Source organism: Zootermopsis nevadensis, unplaced genomic scaffold (genome assembly GCF_977971745.1).
Source record: "Zootermopsis nevadensis isolate Lab colony 2312 unplaced genomic scaffold, Znev_1.0 Znev_ptg000003l, whole genome shotgun sequence".
Taxonomy (NCBI): domain Eukaryota; kingdom Metazoa; phylum Arthropoda; class Insecta; order Blattodea; family Termopsidae; genus Zootermopsis; species Zootermopsis nevadensis.
Window position 1 is genome coordinate 13480008 of NW_028259135.1, and position 27734 is coordinate 13507741.

Below are 27734 nucleotides of genomic sequence, written 5' to 3' on the forward strand. Positions count from 1 at the left end.
TAATGCCAACATCTCAGCTATTACAAATAGATGAGATGGGTATGTTTTATTGTATATTTGTTTCTGCGGTAGAACTGTAGTTGACTGAACGAAAAAAGGACACAAGTATGGAGTTTATATTTGTATTACAAACAAGTATTGCTTTTGTGCTATGACATGTTCTACATCCTTGGCTTGGGCCTATGAAGGATGGATTGAATGTAAATAAATTCTGGTCTATTACATTCTTAAGTAAGCCAGGGTTCAGAGTCCTTGCGATGTAGTAAATAATAATAAAGTAGATATACTGTGGAAATATAAGTACATTCAAGCAAATCTACCAAAATTGAGTATGTAATATAGAGCAGAAGAGAATGGACAGCTACAATTGCTGGTTGCTAGAGACATGATAGCTTTGAATCAGAGCATGGCTTAACAAATGTTGTACACATTGTTCAAATTTGGACAGGAAGGTGGCGTTACTTCAGGTATTAAAACCTAATTAGACCGATTGTCGGTGATTTCATGTTTTATGCTTTAAGTATTATAACCTCAAAATGGTGACAAGCCCACAGGCTGCATGATAATATTCCAGGGCAGGCTTTATTTCCTTGCCTCAGCATCCAGACCTGAACTCTGGACTACAAAGCCTCATAACCAAAGGTTACCTTCTATTTTCGGGGTAAATCAGTCAGGGTGTGAAGCTAAACACTTGCCTTCATATAATGATAAGGCTAAGAGTCCACATACCAACTCAGTGTGGTGTTCAGTTAAGCACCATGAACAGCTTTACTTTATTAATTGTTATTCTTGAAAACTTTGAAATTCCATGATATGCTAAATTATTACGTAATAGTCTGTTGCTACCTGTCATCCTTGTGTAAGTCCAGGGTTGGGAAAGATTAATTTTCCAAGGATTATGTTGGAACAAGGAGTATGGAATTACACTGGGTAATCAAAACACTGAAAATGAAATAAATGAGAATGTATTAAATATAATGCAAATGTACAATAGATAAGGCTTGTATATGAGCATTTTCATTTTCTCCAATTCACAGTTATACAAATAACTTATTCACAGGAAGTTTGCTGTCTTCTGGTATGTTGCACAGTGTAGCCTGGTAGATATTGATCAAAGCCCTGGAGTTGGACATTAGCATCCTCTCCACCAAATCCAGACACACAGACTGTATCATCAGAGAGACTACTGAAATCAGATTGTGATTGTTGTTGATTAGCACATAGCAAGAATGGTGGTACATATTATATTACGTGGGTAACTTTTCATTTTATTTTCTGTGGCAGAGAAATTTGGCTTCAACATAAGATTCAATACCTTTATGAATCAGCAATGATGTCAATAATGTGTCCCACTTACGCATTATACGTAACAGGCACTGCAATTTCACAGCCTTGCCATGTGCAGCATCAGAACTTGGTGTCATTTTGTTCATCACACTGCTGGGGTTGAGCACTTTCCTGCCCTGCTGTGACCTCAGCCATCTCGAGTTTTGTGTATTGCTTGCTGCTCCTGTTTGCAGCTTGACTTTTCAAACCTGAAGAACATAACAATACTGTGATGACTGACAAATTCTTAGGCAACTCAGCGATGCTGTTCAACTACAGAGTATCATCATGAATGGGACAATTTGATTATTTATTAATGGTGAGTAGGTAGGAATTTGGATTTAAAAAGAAATTCAATTCAGAGAATGCTTGCTACCATTCGGATCATAATCTTTTGTTTCCTGGTCTTCTATCTAAAAACATGAAGATTAAAATATACAACACTAAAATTTTACCTGTTATTATGTACAAATGTGGATTGTGAGCTCTTGATTTAACAAAATACACTGAGAATTTTCAAAACATGCAGAAGATAATATTTCAAATTTCTGGTAAAATTCAAACCACCTTCATCTGATGGGCCCAATAGGCAAGAGATATTTCGAAAATAATGAAAAAACATTGATACTGGTAAGTAAAATAATTGGAATACACTCTGGAAGACCGATATCCAGAAGTAGCCTACATATTTTAAATTATACAAAATATTGTTTAAACCTGCCATAAAATATGGCACAGACATATAGACATGGTTTTGACAGAGACAAAAGAATGATAGAAGGGCAGAAATGAAAAACTTAAATCATTAGTAACATTTGCAGAATAGATAAAATATTAAATACTGAAATATTACAAATATGTAAGAGTGATAATACAGTCCTACAGGATGAAGAGTAAGATGAAGAAAATGAAGATAATGGAAAGAAGATTTTGAGGCCAATATAAAGTGGAACGAAGATATACCATGGTGGGTTAATGTACAGTGGCACCAGTTTTATAAAAAATCATCATTTGTTTCAGGAGATATTAAGGTAACAGGCACATGGACATCATGATACCATAAGCTTATCTTCACAGTAGATAAAGAAATTCGTATTGCCTACATTTAACAAGCCGCTCTAATTCAGCGTCGCTGTATGATGTGCACAGTTTCTCCTTGGGACTGAGAATCTTGGCAACAGAAGGTCGCAGGTTATGGAACACTACATGCTTATCTTGGCGTCTGAGGTCCTGCAAGAGTGATTGGACACCCTGTGCCGCAGTGAAATCTGCACGAGTCACATGGCGACAGTTCAGCACCACCACATCCACTGCTTCCATCCCTGCTTTTGACACAGCATCACGTACAAAGTCCACAGCTGGAAACAGCAAGCCAGCACTTGGCGTCACCAGCACGTACTCCAGACCTTCTGATGGGCACTACAGTATCAGAGACAGAGCATCATAATGGTGTATTTTGAGCAACCAATACTTGAATCTTGGCAAAATTACTATCTTTGACAAGGTTTTTTTAAATTTCTTCAGTTTCATTGAGAAAATGACAGGACATGAACTATACCATGACATAAATCTTTCAAATTCTTACCTTTTTCCATTCATAATAATTTTCCTATCTGATTCAACTCTGTATAACCTCCACTATTAAAACTACATTTTTAAATAATTCAGGAGAGAAACTAAGATAACATCATCAGGGGCATGGAAATACATATCTGCACCAAAAAGATGATAATATACAGTAAGAGTTCAGTTATATGCATTTTCATGGCCAATTTCTAAACAAATTGCACAGATTTTTAATTTGAAAACTACAGTCCCATACATATGCATGCAAGCCAGAAGCATAAACATCCTTCCTGAGAACTAAATAAAATTTTTAAAAAATAAAAAAACAGTGTGGGGTGCAGGTTTTCCAAAATGTTATTATTTTACACAGAAAATTTTTTACATAAAAATTTATGATCCAAACATTAGTGGAATATTGTAATATACTACTGAAAAAGTCAGAATGAACTAAAGAAACAAAGAGAACACCAAGGATGTGAAGAAAGAAAGAGTGAACAAATAAAGAAATAAGTAGGAAAGGAAGAGAAAAGCAAGCCAAAATTAAAATTGTGTACTGTAGTGTAAGCCTATATATATGTAGCATAAATTTACAGCTTGTGATTCGGATCTTAATGTGTAAGTGCACTGGGTATATTATTGTCAGTATGTAGACATAAGTGCCTGTATTAAATGGAAATATGTCTGAAACAGAATATTTTGCTATACTAAGTCTTGTCATTCAGTTCTTTCCAATAACCTGTGTATTGTCAGCAAATAAAATATGATCAGTGCACCCACCTGAAGTCGCTCCACCTGGATTCCTGGTCTGGCACTGAAATACAGCAAGAAGGCTATATCAACTGCCACTCCGATCATGATGCCCATTTCCACGCCAAGAGCCAGGCAAGCAATAAGGGTCAGGAAACCAGGCACCAGATCCCGCTCTGTGGTGACATCACAAAGGTATTTTAGCAGCATTATAGATTATATTATCACAAAATTACTTTATGATGATGATTATGATTCGTGCTTAGTTAACTTCACTGCACGTTATGTAAGTCTAATTGTACGAAAATATGAATTGTAAAGAATGTGGAAGGAATCAGGCATAGCCTATTTGAAGGTACTATCCTGGCATCTGTCTGGAGCACTGAGATAAAGAATAAGAAATCAATCAGAACATTGGATGTTGTGTTCTGGGTTTAATATTATGGTGTAAATATGAAAGAGATGCATGTCACTGAAATATTTGTTAACGACCTGCAAGACTACATGGTATAACAACCCACAATCCACATATTCACACCTATGAAAACCTAAATACTCATATCAATCACGACCAACCTAGACCAGAATTTGATCCATGTCTGCCACATGTGAGTTAGACACGTTATCGTTGTAATAACCTGCCCACTACACTTTTTTCTCTAGACTAACAACACAGAAATTATCTTACATTTGATGAGAAGGAATACCATTTCTATCACTGCCCCTGAGACTTATGACAGATAACAGTTGTGGTGAAGGGATACTTACTGTTTGACTTCCACATGGGTTTCACCATGCCAACCTCAACCATAAAGAGTACAGCACAGATAATGACAGAAGACAGGGTGGCTTTTGGAATAAAGTAGAAGTATGGTGTCAACAGACTCAGAGCCAGGATCACCATGATGCCTGAAAAGTTAATATGATACCAAGGATTTAATCTGAGAATTTCCAAAGTTAATTTTTCTCATAATTTCATCATAGAACTCATTTACCAGGTACATTATTTTTTTTATACATTTTACCCTTTATTCTTATGAAAATAAGATCAATCTTTTTGACCTGAGTCGTGTCTAGAGAATAAAAGTCTGTACCTGTGTAGAGGCCGCCAAATGGAGTCTGAACTCCACTGGAGTTATTGACTGCACTTCGAGTAAAGGATCCATTAATGGGCATGGAACGTACGAAGGAGCCCACAATGTTGCAGAAACCCAGTGTGATCATCTCCTGCGTGGCATCCAGCATAGCACCACTTGCTGTCATGCAGTTTTGTATAAACAAGAGTGAGAATGTTTAATAAAACCTGATGTTCACATAATTTATTTCAAAGAGCAGTCTCCTTGACAAGCTAATAGTCACTCAGCCCTGCCCTTTATAGGAACCTGGAAATTTGTTATAATGTTTACAAGAGCCTGTTACTAGGCTAACTGAATACAGTATGTACCCTACTTCTCTAAGAACCATTTTAATATGTATTATCCTCCCACTTGGATGTAGCACTCCCTAGTGGTTTCCTCCATTCAGATTTGTTCAACTAAAATTTTGTATGTAAGTAATGTTTTTGAAATGGGATTTAAGACCAAATGATAAGATGCAACAAAGGCCAGTGGTTGTCTACATGAGTGTGCCAATGTCTGGCTAATAGATATGATCAGAATGATGAAATTCCTAGTTCCACTTCCTGCCGCACAACCTTGGTTTGGAATACATCATCAACAAAAGACTTGTAAAACTGATAAAGTAGTTTGAGCAGAAACATAAATGATAAAAACTCCATAAAGCATTAATGTTTCTAGCTGTAAATCTGCATTGTCTTCTTCTCCAATTCAAGGATTAGGCCAATGACCTGTTCCACTGTCTGTGTGGTCTACCAGGATCTCATCTACTTTATAAATGGTACATATCTACTGAAGAATCAATAAATTTCCCTTTCTTGTCAAACCTTTATAATATATTAAAAACCAAAATTCACTATACTGGCAGTTTTTCTGAAACTTACAAAAGGACTTAGCAATGGCAACATTGCCAAGAATGGCGATGATGGGAACAATGGCTATCCCTGACCCCAAATGGCTCACCATGTCAATAAAATTATGTGTCTGGTTGCCATAGAACGTTGAGAAGGGCGGAGGTCCAGCATGAGGAAGACCCGCCTCAATCTGACCTGGAATTCAATCACAATTTAAGTAGAAATTAGAAAGTGAAATGTGTATTAAAGAACATACAAAATAAAATGTTAAAATCAATGTTGTATAATTCCTGATATTTTGTGGATAAAAAAAGCTGATGAGAAACAATACCTTTCCATTACAGTATACTGATTTACCAGCAATAATTTGTTAGAACAGAGCTCAGAGCATAAAGTGGCTATTTCAAAGTGATCAAGAGATAGAGAGACTTATGAAAAAAAATTGTAGTTATAAAATTGTCACATATTTGTCAGTAATTCACACTCAATGAACATATTTTATAGATATACCAAAACAAAAATCAATAACATTTATAATTTTACTTAACTCTGATTTGTACTTTTAGGAGATTAGGGCACAAATTAAACCAAACCTGTACTTTGGCTCTATTCACCTAGATATAGTACATAAAACTAGTAGGTATAGGGCACCAAAATTTGGATTTGTTAAGATCTCAATTTTAATTTTGTTGTTGTTGATTGTGTTTCTATTAAGACACCTTCTCTGTATTATGTATGAGAAGGTGAACACTGGTAAAGAATGATAATATTTTAATATCACTAAGGGCTGGACCAAATTTTTATCACTGCCCACATTCTACCCAACCCTGTGTTCTGAGTACAATGGCACCTGTAAGAACAAATAAGTAGAACTGTATATATGTATCATAGATATTGTTAAGATTGATACAGAAAGAAGTTCCTTTATCAAAATCTGATGAATACAATTGTGGTGATATAGAATGTTAATCCTTAACACCTGTAAGTATAAATGGTGTTTGTCCATGGCTCTTGAAGCCATAAGATATGACAGCACAAATTACAACCACCATTGCATTGCGTCCTGTAGCAATGTAGAAACAAAGCTTGGTGAGGGCTCTCTGTCGGCCTGTCACCTTCCCAGGTTCACCCAGCTTCATGTCCTTCAGTCTCTGTAACATGAACACAGAGATGTAGCTCAAATACTTATGACTTCTGTATAAAGTCATCAGCATCTTTAATATGACAAGTTTCAATATACATTACATAAGAAAGGAATTTCATATGGGTTTTTTGCGAACACAGAAATACAACTCGTTGATTAATGTTATTTAATGATACCTTAGCATTATTATTTGGAGATACAAGATTATAAAAGTTTAATAATATATACATAAAGCAAAAATTCTGGCACATTCGCTGTTTCCTTGTATAGGCAGTATGGACATGCAAGGATCTGTAATATAAAATCTGAGCGAAATCATTCACTGTTAGTGAGTTATGCAATAAAATAGGATTAAAATCTGTTAATTATCTTCAACACAGTGAAACTTAAATAAGGAGTGTATTAAGAATAAAATGGTTGTGCTGTGTAGCCTGGTAGAAGTTTACCAACAATTTAGAGATGCTTGCTGCCTCAATCATCAAGGTGAAGAGTCATCACGGCAAAGTAAAACCATGACGAGCCTTAGTCAAGATAGCCGATATCCTGGAAATTCCTTACCCTGAGACAAAGCAGAATGATGATGCAGCAGACACCCAGCACTGTGTCCCAGAGTCGGGTACTTCCAATATGCTGAAACAGTTTGGTCCAGGACTCCACAAAACCTTCAGAACTGTAGCTGAGCCCAAACAGACCTTTCACCTGGGAGCTTGCGATTATGATGGCTGAGGCTGAAGTAAAGCCAGCAACTACAGGCACTGACACAAACTCTACCAGAAAACCTGCACCAAAACTTTCAATTAGGCTATAAGCAATGTAATTTCTTATTGTTTATGTGATTTTTTTCATTTTCCCACAGATCAAATGACTGATGCATTAAACTGTGATCTGAATTTTTCTGTATTCTGCTGCCCTGTGACCTTCCAATCCAAAGAATCTTGCTTTAGAATTATGAATCAGAAGAGGCCCATAGGGAATGTGACGTAAATTTAAGCCTGCTCATTCGGGATCATAATTAAAGTGTTTGTTTGCGACTACTCACCGAGCTGTAGAATTCCACAGAGAAGCACTATGCAGCCAGTAAGGAAGCAGAGCAATACTGCCATGTCAGGATCTGTGTCATGTGTGTATGTGTGCGTGAGTAGTGACATCAATGCAGTTGGGCCAATGTTAATCTCCTTGCAGGTCCCAAACACGACGTACACCACAGAGCCTGCCAATGCAGAGTACAGACCATACTGCAAACAAACATCTTTCAATGTTATGGAACCCAACATAATGAGATGCATGTTCAGTACTTGAGTTCATGATCCTGATGTTTAGTTTGGAAATTCATTTGATAAAAGTATTTTCCTTTCATATAAATCCATTTGCCCACAGTAAACCGGGCAAAACGTCATCGTGTTTGTGGGCTCTTACCTGTGCGTGGAGCCCTGCCAGGGAAGCATACGCGATGGCCTGGGGGATGAGGGTGAGGCCCACTGTGATGCCGGCTACTAGATCGGCCACGGCGGCGCTAGGCCTGTAGTGGGGAAGCCAGTTCAACACAGGCAGGCGCTTCGCTACCACGCGGCGAACATTCCGCGCGCTGAGCTCTCCCAGCATTCCTGCAACCACACAGTTTTAAAATTCTGTTCAACCACAAGCGAAATACAGCGTCGTTTTCACAACAGGCCTCCCCTGTGGCTTATTCTGAGTCAGTTAAATCCAGTCCATACCATAGAATATTATTTCCTTAACATCCATTTTAATATTATCCTATCTACACTTTCACGTGTTCCAATCAAAGCTGCGTATGTGTTTCTCATTTCTCCCATCTGATCTTCCTTTATGTTGCCATCCTATTTGGCGGAGAGTATAAATATGGAGTTCATCATCATGCAATGTTTTCCTCAGCATCCTATTCTCAAACACCTCGATCGATGGACTTCAAAACAACAGGTAAAATTATAGTTCTGTGTATTTAATCATTATAGAACGAGAAGACCAAAACTAGTAACCCGGCTGAGATAGAAATCGAATACAAATTCAGAGCGTTAAGTTCTTCTTCATCCTACTCCGTGAGAGGCAGAATCGTCTGAACAACAATACCGATACGTGTAGTAACATTCCTTTAAAATCCTTCAGATACACAGCAGCGCCGTTCCTGGACAGCAACTTCTCTATCACGCTTGTCATGCGTATTATCTAAACACCAGGCGCTGGATATCTTTTTAGGTTAAATTTTAAGTCGGGGTAAAATTCATTCAGTGCGTAATATACGATTGTAAGGGGCATTATTGTTATTGTTGTTGTCGATTTAGTTCTCTCCAAGATATTTTTGGTACATAGTCTGAACTGCTAACAGCGTCATTAAATAAGTCTTTAGTAAATAAAGATTTTTGGTAGCTAAGACTTGTTTTTACGATGAAATGAAAGATAAGCCAGTTTCTAAAACCGTACTATGTAAGGGGAGTGAAGGCAGGCTGAATGATCTGCAGAGAAATTCCACATCTAGTGGCCACAATAAAAATCCACACGTACATGGTTGGTAGGAAACTGCTATATCCGTGATTCAAGTATTCAAACTATCCAGATCGCGCGGCCACTGTAATCAACAGTGGGTTTCCCCACTAATCTAGTATAAAATAACACACAATAAAATCCGCCAAGGTTATTAAGCGTCAATATAATTAATTACTCCGCAACTAATTATTCAGAGACAGGAAATACCGAAACACTTATCTTTACTCCTAATCAGCAGCTGTTATTCAACGCACTACTCACTTGTCATTGGAGAAACTTAGCTTCTCTGGAAAATAATAGCAGCCGTAATATGTACTTTCTTTCTGAATCTGCATTCATCACCTGTCTTAGTGTTAGTTTATTCAAAGTACGTCTTCATTCATTCCTTTTGTGCTGAACACACGTGAACAATTCTCGAGTTGTAGAAATGTTTAAGGACAGCTTATCAATAACATTAAAGCATAACAGAGCGATTCTCTGCACGTTATAACCAGTTGTGGCTAAATGGCTGCTTTTGAAACACAATGTAAAACCGATAACGGTATCAAAATATTCTTGTGCTGCGTCATAACGAAAGATATACGTTCCTTTGTAGCGTTATTGCAGAAATGAATGGGGGCGTTTTAACATGCCACGAGTGCTACAGAAGTGAGAATGCTTGTTCTGCGCTCTTGTAACCTTGGTCGTGCATCCTCCGAGTCCTCTTTTTACATAACTAAGTCTGAGGTATGCCCGGGGCACTGCACCAACATATGAACTTTATATTATAGTTTGCTACTGACTGAACACAGCTTAAAGTGAGACTTCGCTGTGTACATTATGTATGCACAGTAAATCGACAAGTGTGTAACACACGCCATAGAAGTCGGGTTATTGGGAGTTCATGAACAATTCCAACCGCGTTTCTTACAAACTAACAGACTAATAAGATCTGCCATGACTGAGGTTTTCCTCAGGAACTACACGCAAATATATGAAATAGGCCACGACCGTTTAGGATCGATTCTGACTCATATTCGGACTGTCACGAGTTATGTTACTATCCTGGAAGCTGGTTATAAAAACAGAGTGATTTCCTGAGTTTCCCCAGTTCATACACTTAAATTATATTATATTACGTTAAACCAGGACATTAGCACTTAATTCCACAACAATTTCAATTTATTTTTTAAAATAAACTTCATATTCGACGCTGTATAACCCACGCAATTGAGAAATAATCGTTAAATAGCCAATAAAATAAGTCTGTGGAGCAGTCCTTTTTTGAGAAACTCATGATCTCTCAGCTGGTTAATAAAGTCTTATCCTTTTATGAAACCCAAAGGTTAGTTGCCGTGTTAACAACAGCCCGTCAATGGACCCCATCCCGAGCCAGGCGAACCTACTCCACACCACACTTTTGACGAAATAAATTAGGAAACATTTTCTTTGCAAATTATTCGTCGTGCTGTTTCACAGAGGAAGGAACAAAGCAACTCGACTGGTTTCTTCGGATGTCCAATATTATTGATTGCTCTGACAGAAACGTCTTCAATTGTTGCGAAAAACGTGAAGTACGAATGGGAATTCAGACAGCTGTATCGTTTATTGAATTATGCATGAGTGAAGCAGCTCGTAATGTGCTCCGAGTCATTGCGTCACAACAATAGCCCACGTTATTCATATGCTAACTGCTCGCCATTCAACTCAAGGGACCTTCAGAGTTCTCTTCTGTCCGCGATCAATCTCCACCAGCTGAACAGAATATTTTTTGAGAAGTTGATAATCATTCAGCAGATCAAGTAATTAGGATCTGAGGTTTCCACGGCGGTGAGTCTGAAGATTTCTGTCTTCTACGTTGTTGCCTCTGAAACGTCGGTAAACTTCTATCAGACTACACGACGCAACAACCCAGAAGACAGCCATCTTCGGTCAAATAATTCTTCTCCGTCTCTTATGGAATCCGAAGGTTAATTAAAGTTTTCATAATAGCATAGAACTTAACCATACTCCGAGCCAGCTGAATCTCCTCTCATCCCATTCCTTGAAAGATCTGTTTTAATATTACCATCTCATATACAGCTAGCCTCCCAAGTGGCCGGTTCCCTTCAGGCCTTGATCAAAATTTTGAGAGCATTTATGACCTCCCCTATTAGTGCTACATATCCACTCATCTCATCCTTATTAGTTCTTCCCCTTGCCGTAAGATCGCAAACCTAACCTAACCTTTCACACCCACGTAATACAAATCACACGCCACGGATTAGTCAATGTAGGCTCCAATACATGGCTAAAACATAATCCTCCGAGAATCAAATGATATCCCTTTTTATCTTTGAAGTTAGCGAGTGCTTAACTACTACTTGTCAAGGCAAACAAGGAGACTGCAGTTACAAAACACGACCTTAATTGTTCAACTATTCACTACGTGACATGCGTCTGCATCATGCTTGAAGAGATAATGGATAAAGATCTACCAGTGCACACAAGCCACGACATTGACTGCCTGAAAGGTTATATAACGACGCCTGTTCAACTGTAGAGGTTATGTGGGCTCGAATGAGAAAGTCTCTTTCAAGGAACTATCCCAATATTCGCAAGAAATAGCGAATAAAACCACGAAAAACCTCAGAAATTCGTCTAAGATTTGAAGCGGGTATATTCTAAATATAGTTTGTAGTCATCATCTGATCACAAACGCAGACACAGCACACATCACAACTCTTGAATAATGAACAACTGACCAAAAATATGCAAAACACTACAAAGACCAAAAGGAATACCTACAAAAAGAAATCTACAAAACAAATAAATCAATAAATGGTTGCATTAATAAATATATAATAGTTTTAAAGATGAAAATAACAATAAAAAACCTGAGGATGATGCAATAGCATCGAAACATGTCGTAAAATAATAAGCGCTGAAATGTAACATCGTAATAACGATGAAAAGCGCCAAATTTTAATTTTAACAACATTTTAAAAAATCAAGTTTGTGTATAGACTGAAATAATAAATAAATATATATACTGAATTCTAAATATAGTTCCAAAATATTTCCGCATCACCAGTAGATAGGTTGAGAGACTTAAATAGTTTTTGAACACCAACCATCTGCCTTTCATGAAATTGCTTATTGTTCAAAATCTGGAAAGTGGAAGATCTTTTTATCTTGCCGATAATATAGTGCGTCTGGTTTGAATCAAGCCTCTTCAATAATCCTACCTCTTCAGAATTTACTTTTACAGCTCATCTAATTCACCCAGTAATTACGCAGAATATTTTAATTTTTTTATTACCCCTTGTTTTATGATCGTCTATTCTTTGTTCAGTATTCAGTATAATCAGCCTCGCTTGATTAAATAAGATTATGCAGCATTTAAACCAAGATTCATACACGCTTTCCATTGTTATAGACTGCCTTATTAATCTTTCCTTCCTGCTTCTAACAGAGGTTTCAGAAATCATTTGCAAATACAGTTCACCAGAATATGCTCTAGGGTTTTGTTACGTTTCGAAAAAACCGAAAGCCATCTGGCCGCTGTCCGAAAGTAACAATAAAGACTCAAAGCACACTATTTTAGATAACCTCGACACAAAATAGATTTAAAATATATAAAACCTTGGTCATACCTACACTTCTTTACGGATGCGAAACCTGGATAATGAACCAACGCGACAAATCAAGAATTTCAGAAGCAGAGATGAAGTTTTTAAGAAAAACAGCCAAATACACAAAGAACTACAAACAGAACCAATATTAGAAAAAATCCACAGATACAGAAGAAACTGGATCCAACGTGTACGAAGAATGGACAAGGAGAGACGCCCTTTGAAAAGATTCCTGGATGAATGAGGACGGAACGGGTCACAAGGCTCAAAATCCTTGACAGCTAGATGATGATGATGATGATAATAATAATAATGATGATAATAATAATGATGATGATAATGATAATGATGATGATAATAATGATGATGATATTTCTCTTCCACTCAACGTTATACAGTTTCCGTTTATTAGACATAATTTACATCGACTTTCACTCTTCATTAATGGTACAGGAGTACTTGGCAGAATATTTGAACCTAAGAAGGCCGATGTGACGGGAGGCTACAGAAGACTGCATAATGAGGAACTCCATATTTTATACTCGACACCAAACAGTATTAGGATCATCAAACTAAAGAGTATGAGATGGATGGGGCGTGCAGAACGCATAGGGAAATGGGTTTCGAAGGCGTGGATTGGATTTATCTGGCTCCGAATAGGGACCATGGGGGTTCCATAAAAGACGAGGATTTTTATTGACTAGCTGAGCGAACTGTTGACTACTCAAAGACTCCGCGCCAGGGAGTTAGTCATCGGTACTACAATTATTATTCAGGATTTCCATTCGACCGTAGATAAGCCTATAAAATAGGCAGGCTTTATTGTACAAACAATGTAAGACAAATACTTCATCTGGCACCCGACACTGTGTATTTCACACCAGATTGCTTTCACCTGATCAATACCTGTTTCTTGTCGTTGGTAAATTGTCTGTTGACAGTCGGAATTGCGAGCAGGAATAATAATCAACAGACCCGATATATGTAGAACATTCGTCTAACTCTAGTCCTGCAATATGTTTAATATTATACTTCAACACAACTGAAATGAAACGTACGTACACGCGATAAACAGGTTAAATGACGTGTTATCACGGTCTAATGGATTCGTACCCGTGCAATTGTATTGACAATCAGACCACAACATCGATATTATACATCCCACTTTTATTTTCTTACTTTTAATACGCCGATAAATTATAAACAGTTAAGAGTCTCTAATACACATTTAAAATTTAAAAATCACTTTGATGGTGTATGACAATTTAAAATAAGATCTTATTGTTGTGCGGCTGAAAACTATTAGCCATGATAACGTGTTAACTACAAAGTTTTATATATAAATATATTTCCGGTTTTAACAATGTTTTACACATTTTTCCGGTTACCAAGGTTATTACAAAGTTAATTTTGGATTATAGGTCATTATCGTGTTCACAAGATCCGGCCACCGGTCACTATCCTCAGCCAGATGAATCCAACTGACACTAAAACCCTGTTGTTAAGTCACTGGATTCCCATTCCCACACAGTCAGACATCTTCTCAGTTCTTAAATACTGGAACATCTTAGCGACAGGCACATCACTCATCTTACCGAGGTGATACTGCGAGAGGTCTTGGTTCGCTTGTAGTGTGCACACTTCCGTCCAGCGTGAAGGACACTGAGCAACTGACAACACTTCTCAGTTCGCGACCACTGTTCTAGCAGTCGACCGACCGATTTGCCCTGCGGTGTTCTGACAGTGACTGGCGGCGAGGCAAGAATCCTACTGACAACTTGGCCTCATTAATTCCACTTGAGTCTTGCAATTACTGTACAAACAGTCTACAGATTTTGCTTACAATCTAATCTTTATATTAACATGTCAAACAGAAGTAGATTGAACTTCTCTTGTGAGAAATCTCACAGGCCTAAAGCGAAAAACTCAACAATATTTATACAACGTCGAGATTGTATGCTGACATATTCGGGAAGTCCCAGTTTCGATTCCCGGCCCTCAGTCTGGTTATCATGACTGATATTTTCCGTGTTTTCCCAAGTCTCCAAAGTAATTCCTGGCATAACACCTTAAAACGTGCAGCTATTGATTCCTTCTACATCGTTCATCAATCGTCAATCACATTCATTCTAAAATCCAATGCTTTGTAACCAATAGAGTTTAGGCAAACAAGTGTCTTTACCTGGAATCCGCTTCATGTCGCAGTCATTCGCCACGTAAGACGCCCGTCTGGAACACAAATTACGAGCAGTAAAATATTACTCTAAGAAGTAAATCATTCAACAACAGACTACACAAAACGAAATACATAAAATGAAAATTTACTGTTTTGTACTCAGTGAGAGGTCTACGCGGACTCGATTTCCAACACTCTTTGTTTCTGCGAGCTTTATTTAATTCATCATGAACTAAATAAGTGACGTGTGTGACAATGGTAGCAAATCGTGAAAACTGAAGAAACCTGCGGACTGAAAGACGGGACAGGCGGAACCAGTTTTGTCCAACACAGATCTGGGCCTCGAAATCGGGTACACCAGTAGCATTTCACGCACTATTAATGACTTTTGTTAACAAACCGGTATTTGCCGCAGATAAATACGTAGGACGTTTAAAAGTTTACAAGTACTTGACAAAACTTTGCATGTTAAGAAAGGGATTCACAGTTTTCTTAAAGTTTTTGATCTAATGTAAAAAGAAGTACAAAGCACATCTTTCATAATGGGAATTTCTTGACTAGCTGAGAGTGTTGTTAACTTCTCAAAAAAGATTCTTCCATAGAGTTAGTCAGTCAACTAATAAAGCAACAAATTTGGTATTCAAAGAACATGCCTTGAGATTTGTGGAAACAAACCAAACACGGAAATATATAACGAGCACGTTTCAATGCGCGCTTCATTCTCGCGGTTTTTCTACACGGCAAGGCCGAGATATCCAGAGGTCGAGTTCCATCTGCAAAAAATACCGTGCGATATTTTCAAGACATGATTCTAGACGAAAAATGCCTAATCATAAGATTCACAAAACACTTTATGAAGGACACATCGCACGTTTCCCATGCAAAGTCCGGATATTCCCACCTGACACAATGCATTTAACTACAGATGAAGTACACGTCTAAACGATAAATATAAGACGTAGCTACTTCTTGGAAATATAAAACACAGACAGCACAGGCTTCATTTGCCTCTTCATTTTAGAGACATTTTTGCACAAATTTTGTGGAGATATATCCTCCGTATTCATATACAAATCGCGTGTGCAAAATCACTTGAGTTATGGGCTTACGAGAAGTGAAACATTGTATACAATATCATGAAATTATCTCCGCTATTTCCTTTACTCAGAGATTTATTCAGATTAGACATTTAAAACTGTGAAAAGTGGTCTAAATTCCAAGGGTTTAAAAACAAAGTGTTCGGACAGTTATCTGGATCAAAGACGGATGAAGTAGGCCTATTGAGTTTTTTGATGGGATATAGCGCCGTGTGGCCTCAGGATCGCTTTGATGACGGACGCAGTGTTTATTAACTTCTGCGAGACTACACGACGCTACATCCCAGAAGACGATAATCTTCATACTGACCGCCGTGCGAACTTAAAATCTAAGTATTGAGTCGTTTGGGGCAGTAGCTGGAACTTCGTGCTTTGTACAGGTCACCCACAGCTGATAGGTTAGTGAAATCTAGGAAGCCAATTCATTCATTCATTCTCACCAATTTTACAAAACCTTGTCTCGCCAAATGAAATAACACGTTTAAGCTTCGAGACACGTGACGTTTGATAAGGTTACCAGCGCATGATTCATGTCTGTAGCTCAACGCTGACATGTAAGGAATACTTCCGGGTAATTCATAAGTTTGAGGATGTTGTTTTCTGTTGCTACCAATAGAGTCCCTGGGACGCCTTTTTATTTGGTTTTATATTACCTAGTTACGCAGAACATGCCATGATTCGGAATTATACAACGTTCATACATACATTGTTTGTTTTCCACAAAAGACAATCGGACGAAATGTTCCATGGTAAAAGGAGTTACAAATTCCTTTGTGCTACACTGCAAATAGGTTGAACAAAGAATAAATAGTTGAAGTAGAAAAAGATTGTAATGATTCAATTTTTAGTTCGTTATTTGCTGCTTGTTGTATTTAACGACACTTTTCAACTGGATTGATAAGATGGCGTCTACTGTCTAAATTATTATGAATGATTAAGTGGAAATGTTTGAAGGAAATGGTCGTTTAAGGCATTTGCTTGTACGTTATGAATAAACTTCAGTCGGTCTCGTAGTCTCAGGCCGAAATTCGCACTCGGAACCTATCATATACACAATATGAGTGATAACAACTACATCGCGAGAAATTCAGTATACATTTCTTCTGTTTGTGTTTTCATTGTGGGCTGCATTTCATGGGCAATATAAGTAGCAATGCACAGTGCATCATAAGTATATTTTTATTTATTTATTTAACTATTTAAAGAGTTATTTGGGAAAAGCATTCCCCTGTACGGCATAAATACTGCTAAACTATCCTAAAAAAAATTCATGACGACATTGATCATCAACGTGCAATTAATTAACCCCTTTGCCAGTTCAGACATTACTCACTATTTTTTCTTTATCTTTTGAGAGTATTGTCTAAAAACAAATTAAAACTCACAATCAACTTGTGGGGGGAACCTGATACTTTATGAGGTCATGGAAATGGGACTTAAAAAATAACAAATCCTTACATTTAGGAACTTTAAATGAGGACTGTACTATATTTACATGTTACAAAACACATAATATAGTTTCAAATTGTCACACTTGTTAGATGCAGAAATATTTATCCCCCTTGAATGTTTATGTAAAAAAAAAGTGACGTGAATAACTAATAACACTACGCATCTTCAGCAATGTGGTAGAAATCTTCCCTTAACGTTCAATGGCATTTCCAATAAACACCCGTAATTTATCACACATTAGATTCGTTATTTAAGAAAGTCTTCTGCGTTCCATTTGTGTTATTGTCTCTGGCAGCAAGCCAACTTTCAGTAGCCACTTCTGTGGACACACAATGACAAAATTACAAGTTGCGCTACTCATCCGCATCTTGCAACACACAATTTATATAACTGCAATAAAAAACAATGCCCTGAAAATACTATAAGCACCTGTAAGAAAGAGAGACCTGGGTGTAGTTGGAAGGCGAGTCCATATTCAAATTAATCTAAAAATAAAAAATGTAAAGAAGGAGAACTGGATTTATTTAGTTCAGGACTGAAAGCAATGGGAGGTTCTTGTGAACATCCATTAGCTTTTGGAAAAGGAGTCTGCTCAATGACGCTATTTAATGAAAATGGACTTTCTTTGGCTGAAAGGATAAAAGCAAATTAAAACAATTTCATTCGATATAAGTCAGTGTTGAAGTTCAGTTTTAAAAATATTTCAACACTAACTTACATCAAGTAAAAGTAGATATGATTTTTAATAACACTTAAAGGAAAGAGTTCTTAAAGTGATGAAAGGACAACATTCCTTGCGATGAAGATAAAGTTCATTGCCTCTCACCTTGCAGCAAGCTCTCCAGACTGTCTTCATAACTGAAATATTTTGACATTTTTTCATCTATACCCCGACACACCACCTCCGCACTATGCTTCCAGTTCCAGAAGACAATCTTCTGGTTCCTGATCTTCAAGTCATTCACAAGCATTGTCATGTTCTGTGACAAAGACATATTTGACATCAATTCATCCTTATTTCTATGCGGTTTAATGAGATCAGAGTTTAAAGTTTAAAATTAGAACATAAGGAAATATAATTTTGTGATATAACTTCCACTATTACTAAAATTAAATCTCATTGAGATATATTTTGGTTGACACGCTCTTTTCTTGTTCTATAACTTACAGAAACTGCATAACAAGATATTAACATGAGAGTTATTTAACTGAAAACTAACAAATCCAACAACTCACTTTTGCAACCGTAGAATCTATTTGATGAATATTTGATCCCTCAACAACAACTATTACATTGCTTTCTGTCATCAGGCAGGATCTGAACACTGCATCTCGGATGTACTCTGCAGCAGGAAATACAAGACCCTGTTCTGGGATCACCAACAACACCTTCCGTGATTCAATCTGCCAAAATGAAAATGGTATACAGAGTTTTGTAGGCAATAAACCCCCAGATGAGAATAGTATTTATTGAAGTTATATAAAATATAATTTGTTGCTTAATATTAAAGAAAAAATATATAGACGACTTTAAAACTTTGTGATTGCATACTAAATAAGGGTCAATATGTCGCTGTGTACAGCACAATTTGAGTAACTGGAAACGATTGAAAGAACACTAGAATAATCACCCGTTTTCTAAAACCATGCCAAACAACAATAATAAAAGAGTAGGTTGATGGGTGGACGGACGGACAAATACACAGATACGTGCATCCCTTAGATCCTAGTAAGTAGGATGTGGAGTAAATTAAAACATAATTTTGGTAGGATTAGTTATTAAAAACCATACTTTTGTCAAGCATATTTTGGACTTACATGTCATATTTCACATTTTCCACCAATCTGTTCTCATCTCTTTGACAGATTAGTTCACAGTATCAACAAAATATCTGTTCTTATTCCTCCATTACAGACTTTGTTGACTCCTGCTCTGGTAAATCCTTCTATCTCCAGATACGTAATATATATTTTACAAGTAATATGGGCCTACTTACGGTCAAATTGCGGACCTGAACCTCTGGACGGGCTGCACTGTACAGTATGAACACCAGATTGACACCAATACCAAGAAGCATACCATAGTCAAGTCCAATTCCCAAGCATGCTATGAATGTGACTGCCATCGGAATAAGGTCAATCCCTGAAACAATGCTACATGTTAATAAGCACAATTTTTGTAACAAATTTAAACACCATAGAAAATGAGCAAAAGTACGAAATAACAGCATGTCCCACAATAAATAAAAGCCATGTGTGACATTTAGAATAGGTCATTTGGTTCCTACTATATTGCAGATTCAAAGTGAAAAAATTAATTCTTCATCCAGTTAAAGCATATTACATATACTGTGACTATAGATAAGAACTTAAGAAGTATGTTCAAATGCATGTTCCAAATCATTAACATATACAATGAATTAGATGTAATTTAAAACTGTTTTTTAACTATTTGAGGGCATTTTGTTTGCTTATTACATCAATACATGTAAAAACATACTCTTTGTCTGCCAAAGTAAAGGGACCATTTCTAACTCCACTATGGACAAGACAGCGCTGATGATAACACCTGCAAGAGTTGCCTTTGGAATGTACGCAAAAGTGGAGGTGAGAAGACCCAGTGCCATTAAGACCATAGCACCTGAAACACAATCATTCAAAACTTTCTGTTAAATATTTATTTAGTTTTATCTTCTTACATTTGGTGAAGTTTATTTATGTGTTTTGAAGAAATGCATCTAATTTATTGCTGATGATTTCATTAATATGGTCGGCTACTTCTTAATAATGCATATTAGATTATAGCAAGTACTAAGAAACAAAAATTAGTCAATGATAAAACCATGTAAATATATTCATATAAATAAATAAAAAATAAGTGTTTAATGGAGCAAGTGCTTACAGGGACAATGGAGCAAGCAAATATCAGATAGTCTAGGAAATTTAACAAACACTATGAAATCCTAACAATTTGGAGATTTTTCATATTTGTGGAAAATTAACTGGTAATTAACTAATTTGACAAAACATAATCCTGCTTATAAAGCCAATAGTCAATCAGCTAGTAAGAAAGGCTCCACCTATTATGAAACCTAAATGTCGATTAATGTGTTCAGCAGAATCTGCCACTGGGCCTTAGGTAGATAAATCCAGTTTACTCCTTCACAACCTAACATTAATTTCATAACAGATTTATTAAAAACAGAATTGTTATTTTACCATTTCATCTGCTCATGTTATTACCATAATGAAGGAAAGTCAATAGTTCCATTTTTTTACCAGTGATCAGACCACCGAGGGGAGTTTTGACGCCCGATCCATTGTTCACAGCCGTACGAGAGAAAGATCCAGAAAGTGGGAAAGAACGCACAAATGAGCTCATGATGTTACAGAAACCCAATGCATACAACTCTTGGGAGGCATCCACTGCTTTACCCGTAGCTACAACAAAAATAAACTGGTTAGAAAGAAAAGCACTCTACCTTCTTAACAATTTATATGAATTCCCTTTTATCCGCTGTCATTTATAGAAAGTGTACTTCTTGTTATGGACATTAAAAACTGTGTGAGATAAGATATAACATAAGTTTCAGGAATGCAGAGCACAAACAAGAAGCTTGGGATGTAACACATTTAGACCAGTGGTAAGAAACTTGAAGCCCATCAGATCTTCTCTAGCAGCCTAAAGGCCAATTCTGTAAATAACAAAATTAATACTGAATAAACTTCAAAGAAATAGCACGGAACATTCTAAATTATGCAAGGTGTTTCAGTGAAATAGTTAAGAGTAAAAAACAGATATTTATTTTAGTTATCAAAACTTATTTCCAACACCATTCAAACCACAGCAAAGTAAAGTAAACCTGTCCCACTACAGGCCACGCAGGCGCTTGGGGGGAGTGAAGGTATAGCTCCTACTCTTTCTTGACCTCGGCACTAGATGGGGTGAGTGGTCAGCATCAAACCACAGCACTGAAGCCAATATGGACAGGTGGGATGATCAGGTGGACAAGATTTCAAACATGACTGCAAACAACCTCAGTTCTACCTATGTCAGCACATTTTACATGAAGGAAAACGAATCTGTACATAACAATTCTTCAACTTACTGTCATCCATAACCCAGATAGCCTAGCAAACACACTTTTTAACTTATCACGCATGTCAAAATTCCATCACATTCTCTTACTATGAATGTGGTCTGCTGGCAAGATACTCACAGAAAGACTTGGCTGTGGCAACAGTCTCCAAGAATGATATGAAAGGTATGCTGAATAGGGAAGTTCCAAACGTGCTAGCCATATCGTCGAAGTTGAGGGTTTGGTTGTGCGAGACTGTACTGAATGGAGGAAGTCCAAATGGTGGTAATCCTTCTTCAATCTCACCTGAATGAAATAAGTCATTAAAAGCTGTGGGATTTCGACAATGACTGTACCTGCCATGTGAGAAAAATTTTGCAATATATCAGATGTAAATGTCTTAAGCTTAAGGTTAATAAGATTGTGATATTTCAAGTAGTGTGCAGAATGTTCACCACAGATACTACGCTTTCTCAAACTAAATGAAATATATATTAGACAGACACTTTATTTTCTTCTAGGTTACAAACAAACTCTATTATAAGCAGTGTATCTGTTGTTTGTTTCAATTGTAGACATAAATGCTATAAACAATGAAGGACTTTTGTGAAATTCCTGGAATAGCCTTTGACCTGCACCAAGATGAAATGAATTACCTCTGTAATGACTCCTTATACACTGAAGGACCAACGGAAAACATAACAGTGTCACAACGGTTGAATTCCATACCTGTTATTTTGAAGGGCTTGAATCCTTTGCTTTCAAACATGTAGGCCAGAATCATACCAATGATGACAACAATAGAATTCCGTGATATTGAAATCATCCACAGCATCTTTCCTATAAGTCTGTGTACTGCAGAAGAATTTTTGCGCCCACCATCAAAGTCTTTCAATTTCTGTATACACAAAAAACAAAACATAATATATTTATTTTATGAAAATAAAACCTCAATCCACTTCTGCCAAATTTGAGGAAAGCTTTTAATTTTCTGTACACAACCTAAGTACAGTCTGTATAAATTTAAATCCAGCATAAACAGATCTTATCACCAGAATGATTAGTTTCAAATGAGACAATCTGACATTCCTGAAACAAAATTATAGTAATACAATATTGAAGATAATATTATGAGTATTTTGTATGATGTACATTCTATCTGTGGTATTAAACATACAAATTCAAAGTTTAGAGGTCTAGTAAAGTATAGATTGAATTAGCAAATTTAATTAACAAATTAATATTGATGTTTATACAAAACTTTTAAAATTAATCTTTAAATTTAGAGTACAGGACACAAAATTATACTGCAGAAATATCTTAAAATAAACAGTTTATATCAGATAGTATACTCGTCCAATCAGCAGAAGAAGTATAGTGCAGACACCCAGCGTCATGTCTCCAAGCCTGGTATCCTGTATATTATTAAATAGATTCGCCCACGACTCCACAAAACTATGTCCACTCCCTTTAATTCCAAACAGGCCCTTCAGCTGAGATGAAGCAATTGTGATGGCTGCAGCTGATATAAAACCAGCAGTGACTGGAAGTGATATGAACTCCACCAGAAAACCTGACAGAAAAACAGAAACTCATAAACACAGGAATTTTTATTTTTTACGTAACCTGTTATCCAACTAAAACTAGGTTTTTAGGACATTCTTTTCTTGGGTGTGAGGGGTGAAATGTATTTCCTTCTTTTAGTAGCACAGCTGTGTGTCAGAGTTGTTTAAAAATTAGTATGCCAGGTTACAAACACCATTTCTAAATGTACAATTTAAAACTGACAGTAATAAAAAATAGTTTCTGCCATATTTTGGAAATTTGTTGAACACTTATTACAATATACCCATACAAATTGTATCCACAATAACTTCATTGTTACTGAAGATAAAATTACAAATTAATACAAAGTTACAAATATAAAGTCTTTATACTTTGAAGTTATACTCATACCAGAATTTGTTCATTTAAACTTACCAAGTCTTAATAATCCCACCAAGACCATAACACACCCTGTGAGGAAACACAATAGAACTGCAAAGTCTGGATTATCATTCTGAACAACAAAAGGATTTGTCATGATACCCATCATGGCTGTTGGACCAATGGTAATATCCTTGCAGCTTCCCAGGAATATATAAACAAAGCAGCTCATAAATGAAGAGAAAAGCCCATACTGCAACAAAGCAGTCATTAATCATCAATCAATTTGATCTTCAGATAAATGTAAATAGAGATCTGAATGTCCTAAGACAATGGTTTTCACACTTTGATTGTTAAGGATACCAAACATTCATATTTGATGGTGGCACCCTGATGTACAATATATGTTCAGAGTTCTGTCTTAATAAACTGAAGACAGATAATTTATGTTACATCAAATGTCTGACTGCAAATTGATTGTGTAGTTCTGTGTTTGCACACACACGCATAATTTTCTTCCAGAGTGTTATAATTTAGCTATTCCTAATAAAATTGCTAAAGAATTATAAATAATTTAAAGTATGTTATTTAAAATATTAGTAAGTCATCAGCTGTGGATTGAGGAGAAGGCCTCCAGATATAGATGGCAACTGCAACTGTACTTAAGAAGTCATAGACAGCCCACAGCTTAGAAGTTAGATGAAGAGTAAACAACTCCTCATAGCAAGAAACTAGCAGGTTACAAAAAGTTACAGAGGGTTTGGGTTTGGTAGGATATTGTAAACACAGTAATAAACCTTTGGGTTCCATAAAAGGCAGGGAATTTATTGAGTAGCTAAGTGGTTATTAGCATCTCAAGAAGGACTATAATCCAGCAGACGTTAATTATGCAGTGACATGTCATTGTGAAAATTTTCCGTGGTAATAATTTTCAATGTCGCCCTCGGTCGATGGATTTTTAAGGGTGATAAAAATCCGTAGCACTACTTCCTTCAGAGGGGAAGTAAAGCTGGTGGTCCCATGTCGTAGATTTAGCATATGTAAAATAACCTTACAAGCATGAACGAGATGTTTTGTAGGCAAAATTCAGCGGCCATTTCTCACCCAAGTCTCCTGATTCATTGCTAGATGGCTCTGGCAGTCAAATCAGGATTGAGTAGAAATTGTGCAGTCAGTGAGCTGGTCACCAACTGCTCACAAACGAACACTTCAAAGACTAGGAAACCCCCGAATAGGGGACGGCAAAGACCCACAAACGGGTTGTAGAGCCAAGGAACAACAACAACAATAATTTTCAAACATAACATCAAAACATTCATTCATACCATGGCTATGTTTTTAATTTTCAGTATTCAAAATAATGTTCTTTACAATAATTCTCTGTTTATTTATAATCTCTCTTCAAAGTCTTCCTTGGACACATGCAATTCATATGCTATTGCTAGCAAACTATAAACTGTAATAACAAAAAAACTGCTCTAATTCCAAATAAAAATGTCTATTACTATGCAGTATTTAAACCCTTACAAGTGAATTCTATTGATAGGAAGGGAAAATAAAAACAAAGATACTTTTCACTTGATCCCGAAGAGTGTATTTATAAAATGCTATTCTGAAGCTGCACAAAAGTAGTATGTATACCTGTGGTTGTAGACCAGCAATTTCAGCATACGCAATTGACTGTGGAATTAAAGTCAGTGAAACAGTCAACCCAGCAAGCATGTCTTGAACTAAAGTAGAGAAATTATACTGTGGGAGCCATCTGGTGAATGGAAATCGCCTGTGCACAAACTCTTTTGTGCACATCTCAGACACTTCTATGTGAATTCCAGATGTCACAGTATTTGTTGCTGTGGAAAAGAAGGTTGTTTTTATGACTTTGCAATGGATCCTGCCCTTCTAAACAGAAGATAATGTTCAGTGACCTATGGAACCTGACTTTATGACACAACACACACAAAGAAAACTGTGTCAAGCACTTACAGTTTAAACAAGCAGGGTGTAAGAAAAAACCAAGCTAAAACTTATTACACCTAAACTCAGTTAACCCTTTATATAACTAAGGTAACTATATGCACTATTTACAGTTAATAACTGAATATCTTGCAAAGGAAATTTATAGATTATATTTTCACACTGGAATTAAAATAAATTATTATTCTATGTACCTGTAACCAACATATATTCGAAATGGAGATATGATTAATTTTCTTGGAAGTTCTACCAATTACACTTTCAAGCACTGATAACATTTAGTACGAAAATTGCAACTGATTACACAAAGTGAAATTAAATATGTGTAAAGCAATCAATATTTAAAAACAGCAATATTTTTAAGAAAAGATAGCAAGTTAATAAAGTTGTCTCACCAGTTAAGTCAAGCACAGAGTTTCAAAAACTCATTTATACAGAAATAGAAGAAGCAAATGCCCATAACATTGTGTCTTGTGATGGCATTATTCAAACAAATAAACACTTGTAATAAAACATAATCAATGAAGAGTCGATAAAATATACCTTGGTCGTTGTCAGTTCCAGAGTTCTACGGCCTCTGTTCAAATCTCACGCTCTTTATTTGCCGTGCTTGCAGCTACAGACATCTATCTGCGAATAATGTAATTATACAAAACACCGAGAAAAAGTGGCGTAAGTAACTTGTCAGCGTACTGTAAAGATATACTTCAAAGTATGATTATATCAGTGTACTTACGGGTTCAGATGAGAATGTACTTATAATTTCACATTTCTATTATTGCCTGCAAAGTTACTTTAATCCTTCTTTATATTATAATGCCATTTAATTCAATTTCTTACTACGCATTACACAACTTACTTTTAAATCATAGTAATAGTGTTGTCTCCACAGAAGGGTAAGTCGTACATTGCACATCAGAACTTAAACATATTTAAACTGAGACAATTTTAATTTTTTGCTCTTATATAAGGTTGCGACACTCATTAAAATCTAATTATAACCACCCACGTTCATTTTAAGTGTAAAATAGTTGTGTATACATCAAACATAATTTAAAGGCTGTAAATCATTTTATGTAAATTTAAATTAACATACGCTTATTTACCAACAACCATTAACCCGTGATGCACTGCTGTAATAAACTCGATGTCACCAGAGAGAATTACTCATATCTAAAAAAGTATTGTAATACAAACACTGTAACCTCTGTCGGTTTTGGCCTCATCTCAGTGGCATATATACGGGCACTGAAGCCCACAAAAACAACAAATATTTGTTCAGTCTCTTTCAATTATAGGCGATTCAGTTCATCGTGCTATTATACTCCTGGCATTATTTATACTAATAAAGTTTTCTCGGGCTATCAGCCGTGTTAGATGGTGATTAATCGCCGACGTTTCGAGGACCATCTCTGTCCTCATTCTCAAGGCTGTTTACTGTGTTTCTCGTAGTGCGAACTATAATCGTTTAAAAGTCCGAGACTCTTGCCGGTCTCCGCGCGGCGTTTGGTGGGGGAATGTGTGGCGTAAACAGCCTTGAGAATGAGGACAGAGATGGTCCTCGAAACGTCGGCGATTAATCACCATCTAACACGGCTGATAGCCCGAGAAGACTTTATTAACGAAAGCCGCCGTGAAAGCTTCACATCATATATTATTTATACTGATCAGAACTTCACTGATATTAGGGTTAACATGATAACAAAACTAAATGGTGGAAAGATATGCATAAGTACATTTAAATGTAAGCTCTTAACAATCACCCAACAATCATCAGTGGGATGTTATGCGTTCTTTGCACGCTAAGCACGAAATAGGGCTGATCGTGTCTGTCCGCAAGTATCAGCTCCAGAACCGCTGAACGTGTTTTGATTAAATGTGGTAGTGGAGCCTACACTCTGTAATATGAGCATGGAAGTCGCACTAACTTGGGGGATGGAAGAGTCATTAGACCTATTTTATAGCCTATAGGGCCCTGAGATGATGCAGGCCTATAATAATAGTAATAGATCTTTGAAATCTGTTCAATGTGAAATAATATGACGGCTGCATGAAACAATAACGTTTCTGGTTTGACCAGAATTCCAAGGCAGCTGCACATTAGTCCAGCACTCAAGCACAGAATTGTATTCGGGTAAACAGACTTTTATCGCGTCAAGAGAACACATGACTTGTGTGAGTCT

General features: G+C 36.6%; 2 protein-coding genes and 1 long non-coding RNA gene across 19 annotated transcripts in view; 1 reads left to right on the plus strand and 2 right to left on the minus strand.

The window, feature by feature from the left end:
* The first annotated feature begins 16 nt into the window (after positions 1-16).
* LOC147874992 (uncharacterized) lies at positions 17-4438 on the plus strand. 7 transcript variants are annotated; one of them, XR_015533572.1, is made up of 3 exons: positions 17-105; positions 1285-1645; positions 2347-3584. It is a non-coding gene; the product is annotated as an uncharacterized LOC147874992 (long non-coding RNA). The 7 variants fall into 7 exon arrangements; XR_015533574.1 differs by having other exon boundaries at positions 21-105; positions 1391-1645; XR_015533573.1 differs by having other exon boundaries at positions 75-200; positions 1391-1645.
* LOC110827473 (sodium-independent sulfate anion transporter-like) lies at positions 950-14582 on the minus strand. Of its 3 annotated transcripts, none has more exons than XM_087342567.1 (12): positions 14443-14582; positions 8169-8356; positions 7792-7987; positions 7311-7531; positions 6588-6759; positions 5639-5803; positions 4734-4895; positions 4408-4548; positions 3670-3815; positions 2430-2745; positions 1358-1535; positions 950-1183 (listed from the first exon to the last, which is right to left on the minus strand). In XM_087342567.1, exons 2-11 carry the CDS (start codon positions 8352-8354, stop codon positions 1408-1410), a joined length of 1833 nt encoding a protein of 610 aa, XP_087198693.1. In that variant the 5' UTR covers positions 8355-8356; positions 14443-14582; the 3' UTR covers positions 950-1183; positions 1358-1407. The 3 variants fall into 3 exon arrangements, with proteins under 3 accessions (XP_087198693.1, XP_087198692.1, XP_087198694.1); XM_087342566.1 differs by having other exon boundaries at positions 950-1186; XM_087342568.1 differs by having other exon boundaries at positions 950-1186; positions 1316-1535.
* The window catches only part of LOC110827524 (sodium-independent sulfate anion transporter-like), a 15252-nt gene continuing 1997 nt past the window's right edge, over positions 14480-27734 (minus strand). The window contains exons 1-13 of one of the 9 annotated variants that reach the window (XM_087342560.1): positions 26411-26642; positions 25219-25476; positions 23632-23830; positions 23004-23224; positions 22381-22549; positions 21793-21957; positions 20852-21013; positions 20073-20213; positions 19570-19715; positions 18809-18976; positions 18399-18552; positions 15030-15076; positions 14480-14614 (exon numbers count right to left, since the gene is read on the minus strand). In XM_087342560.1, the coding sequence (XP_087198686.1) occupies positions 15042-15076; positions 18399-18552; positions 18809-18976; positions 19570-19715; positions 20073-20213; positions 20852-21013; positions 21793-21957; positions 22381-22549; positions 23004-23224; positions 23632-23830; positions 25219-25476; positions 26411-26467 (1875 nt within the window). In that variant the 5' untranslated portion in view covers positions 26468-26642 and the 3' untranslated portion in view covers positions 14480-14614; positions 15030-15041. The other 8 variants (XM_087342564.1, XM_022059259.2, XM_087342562.1 and 5 more) reach the window with 8 other exon arrangements.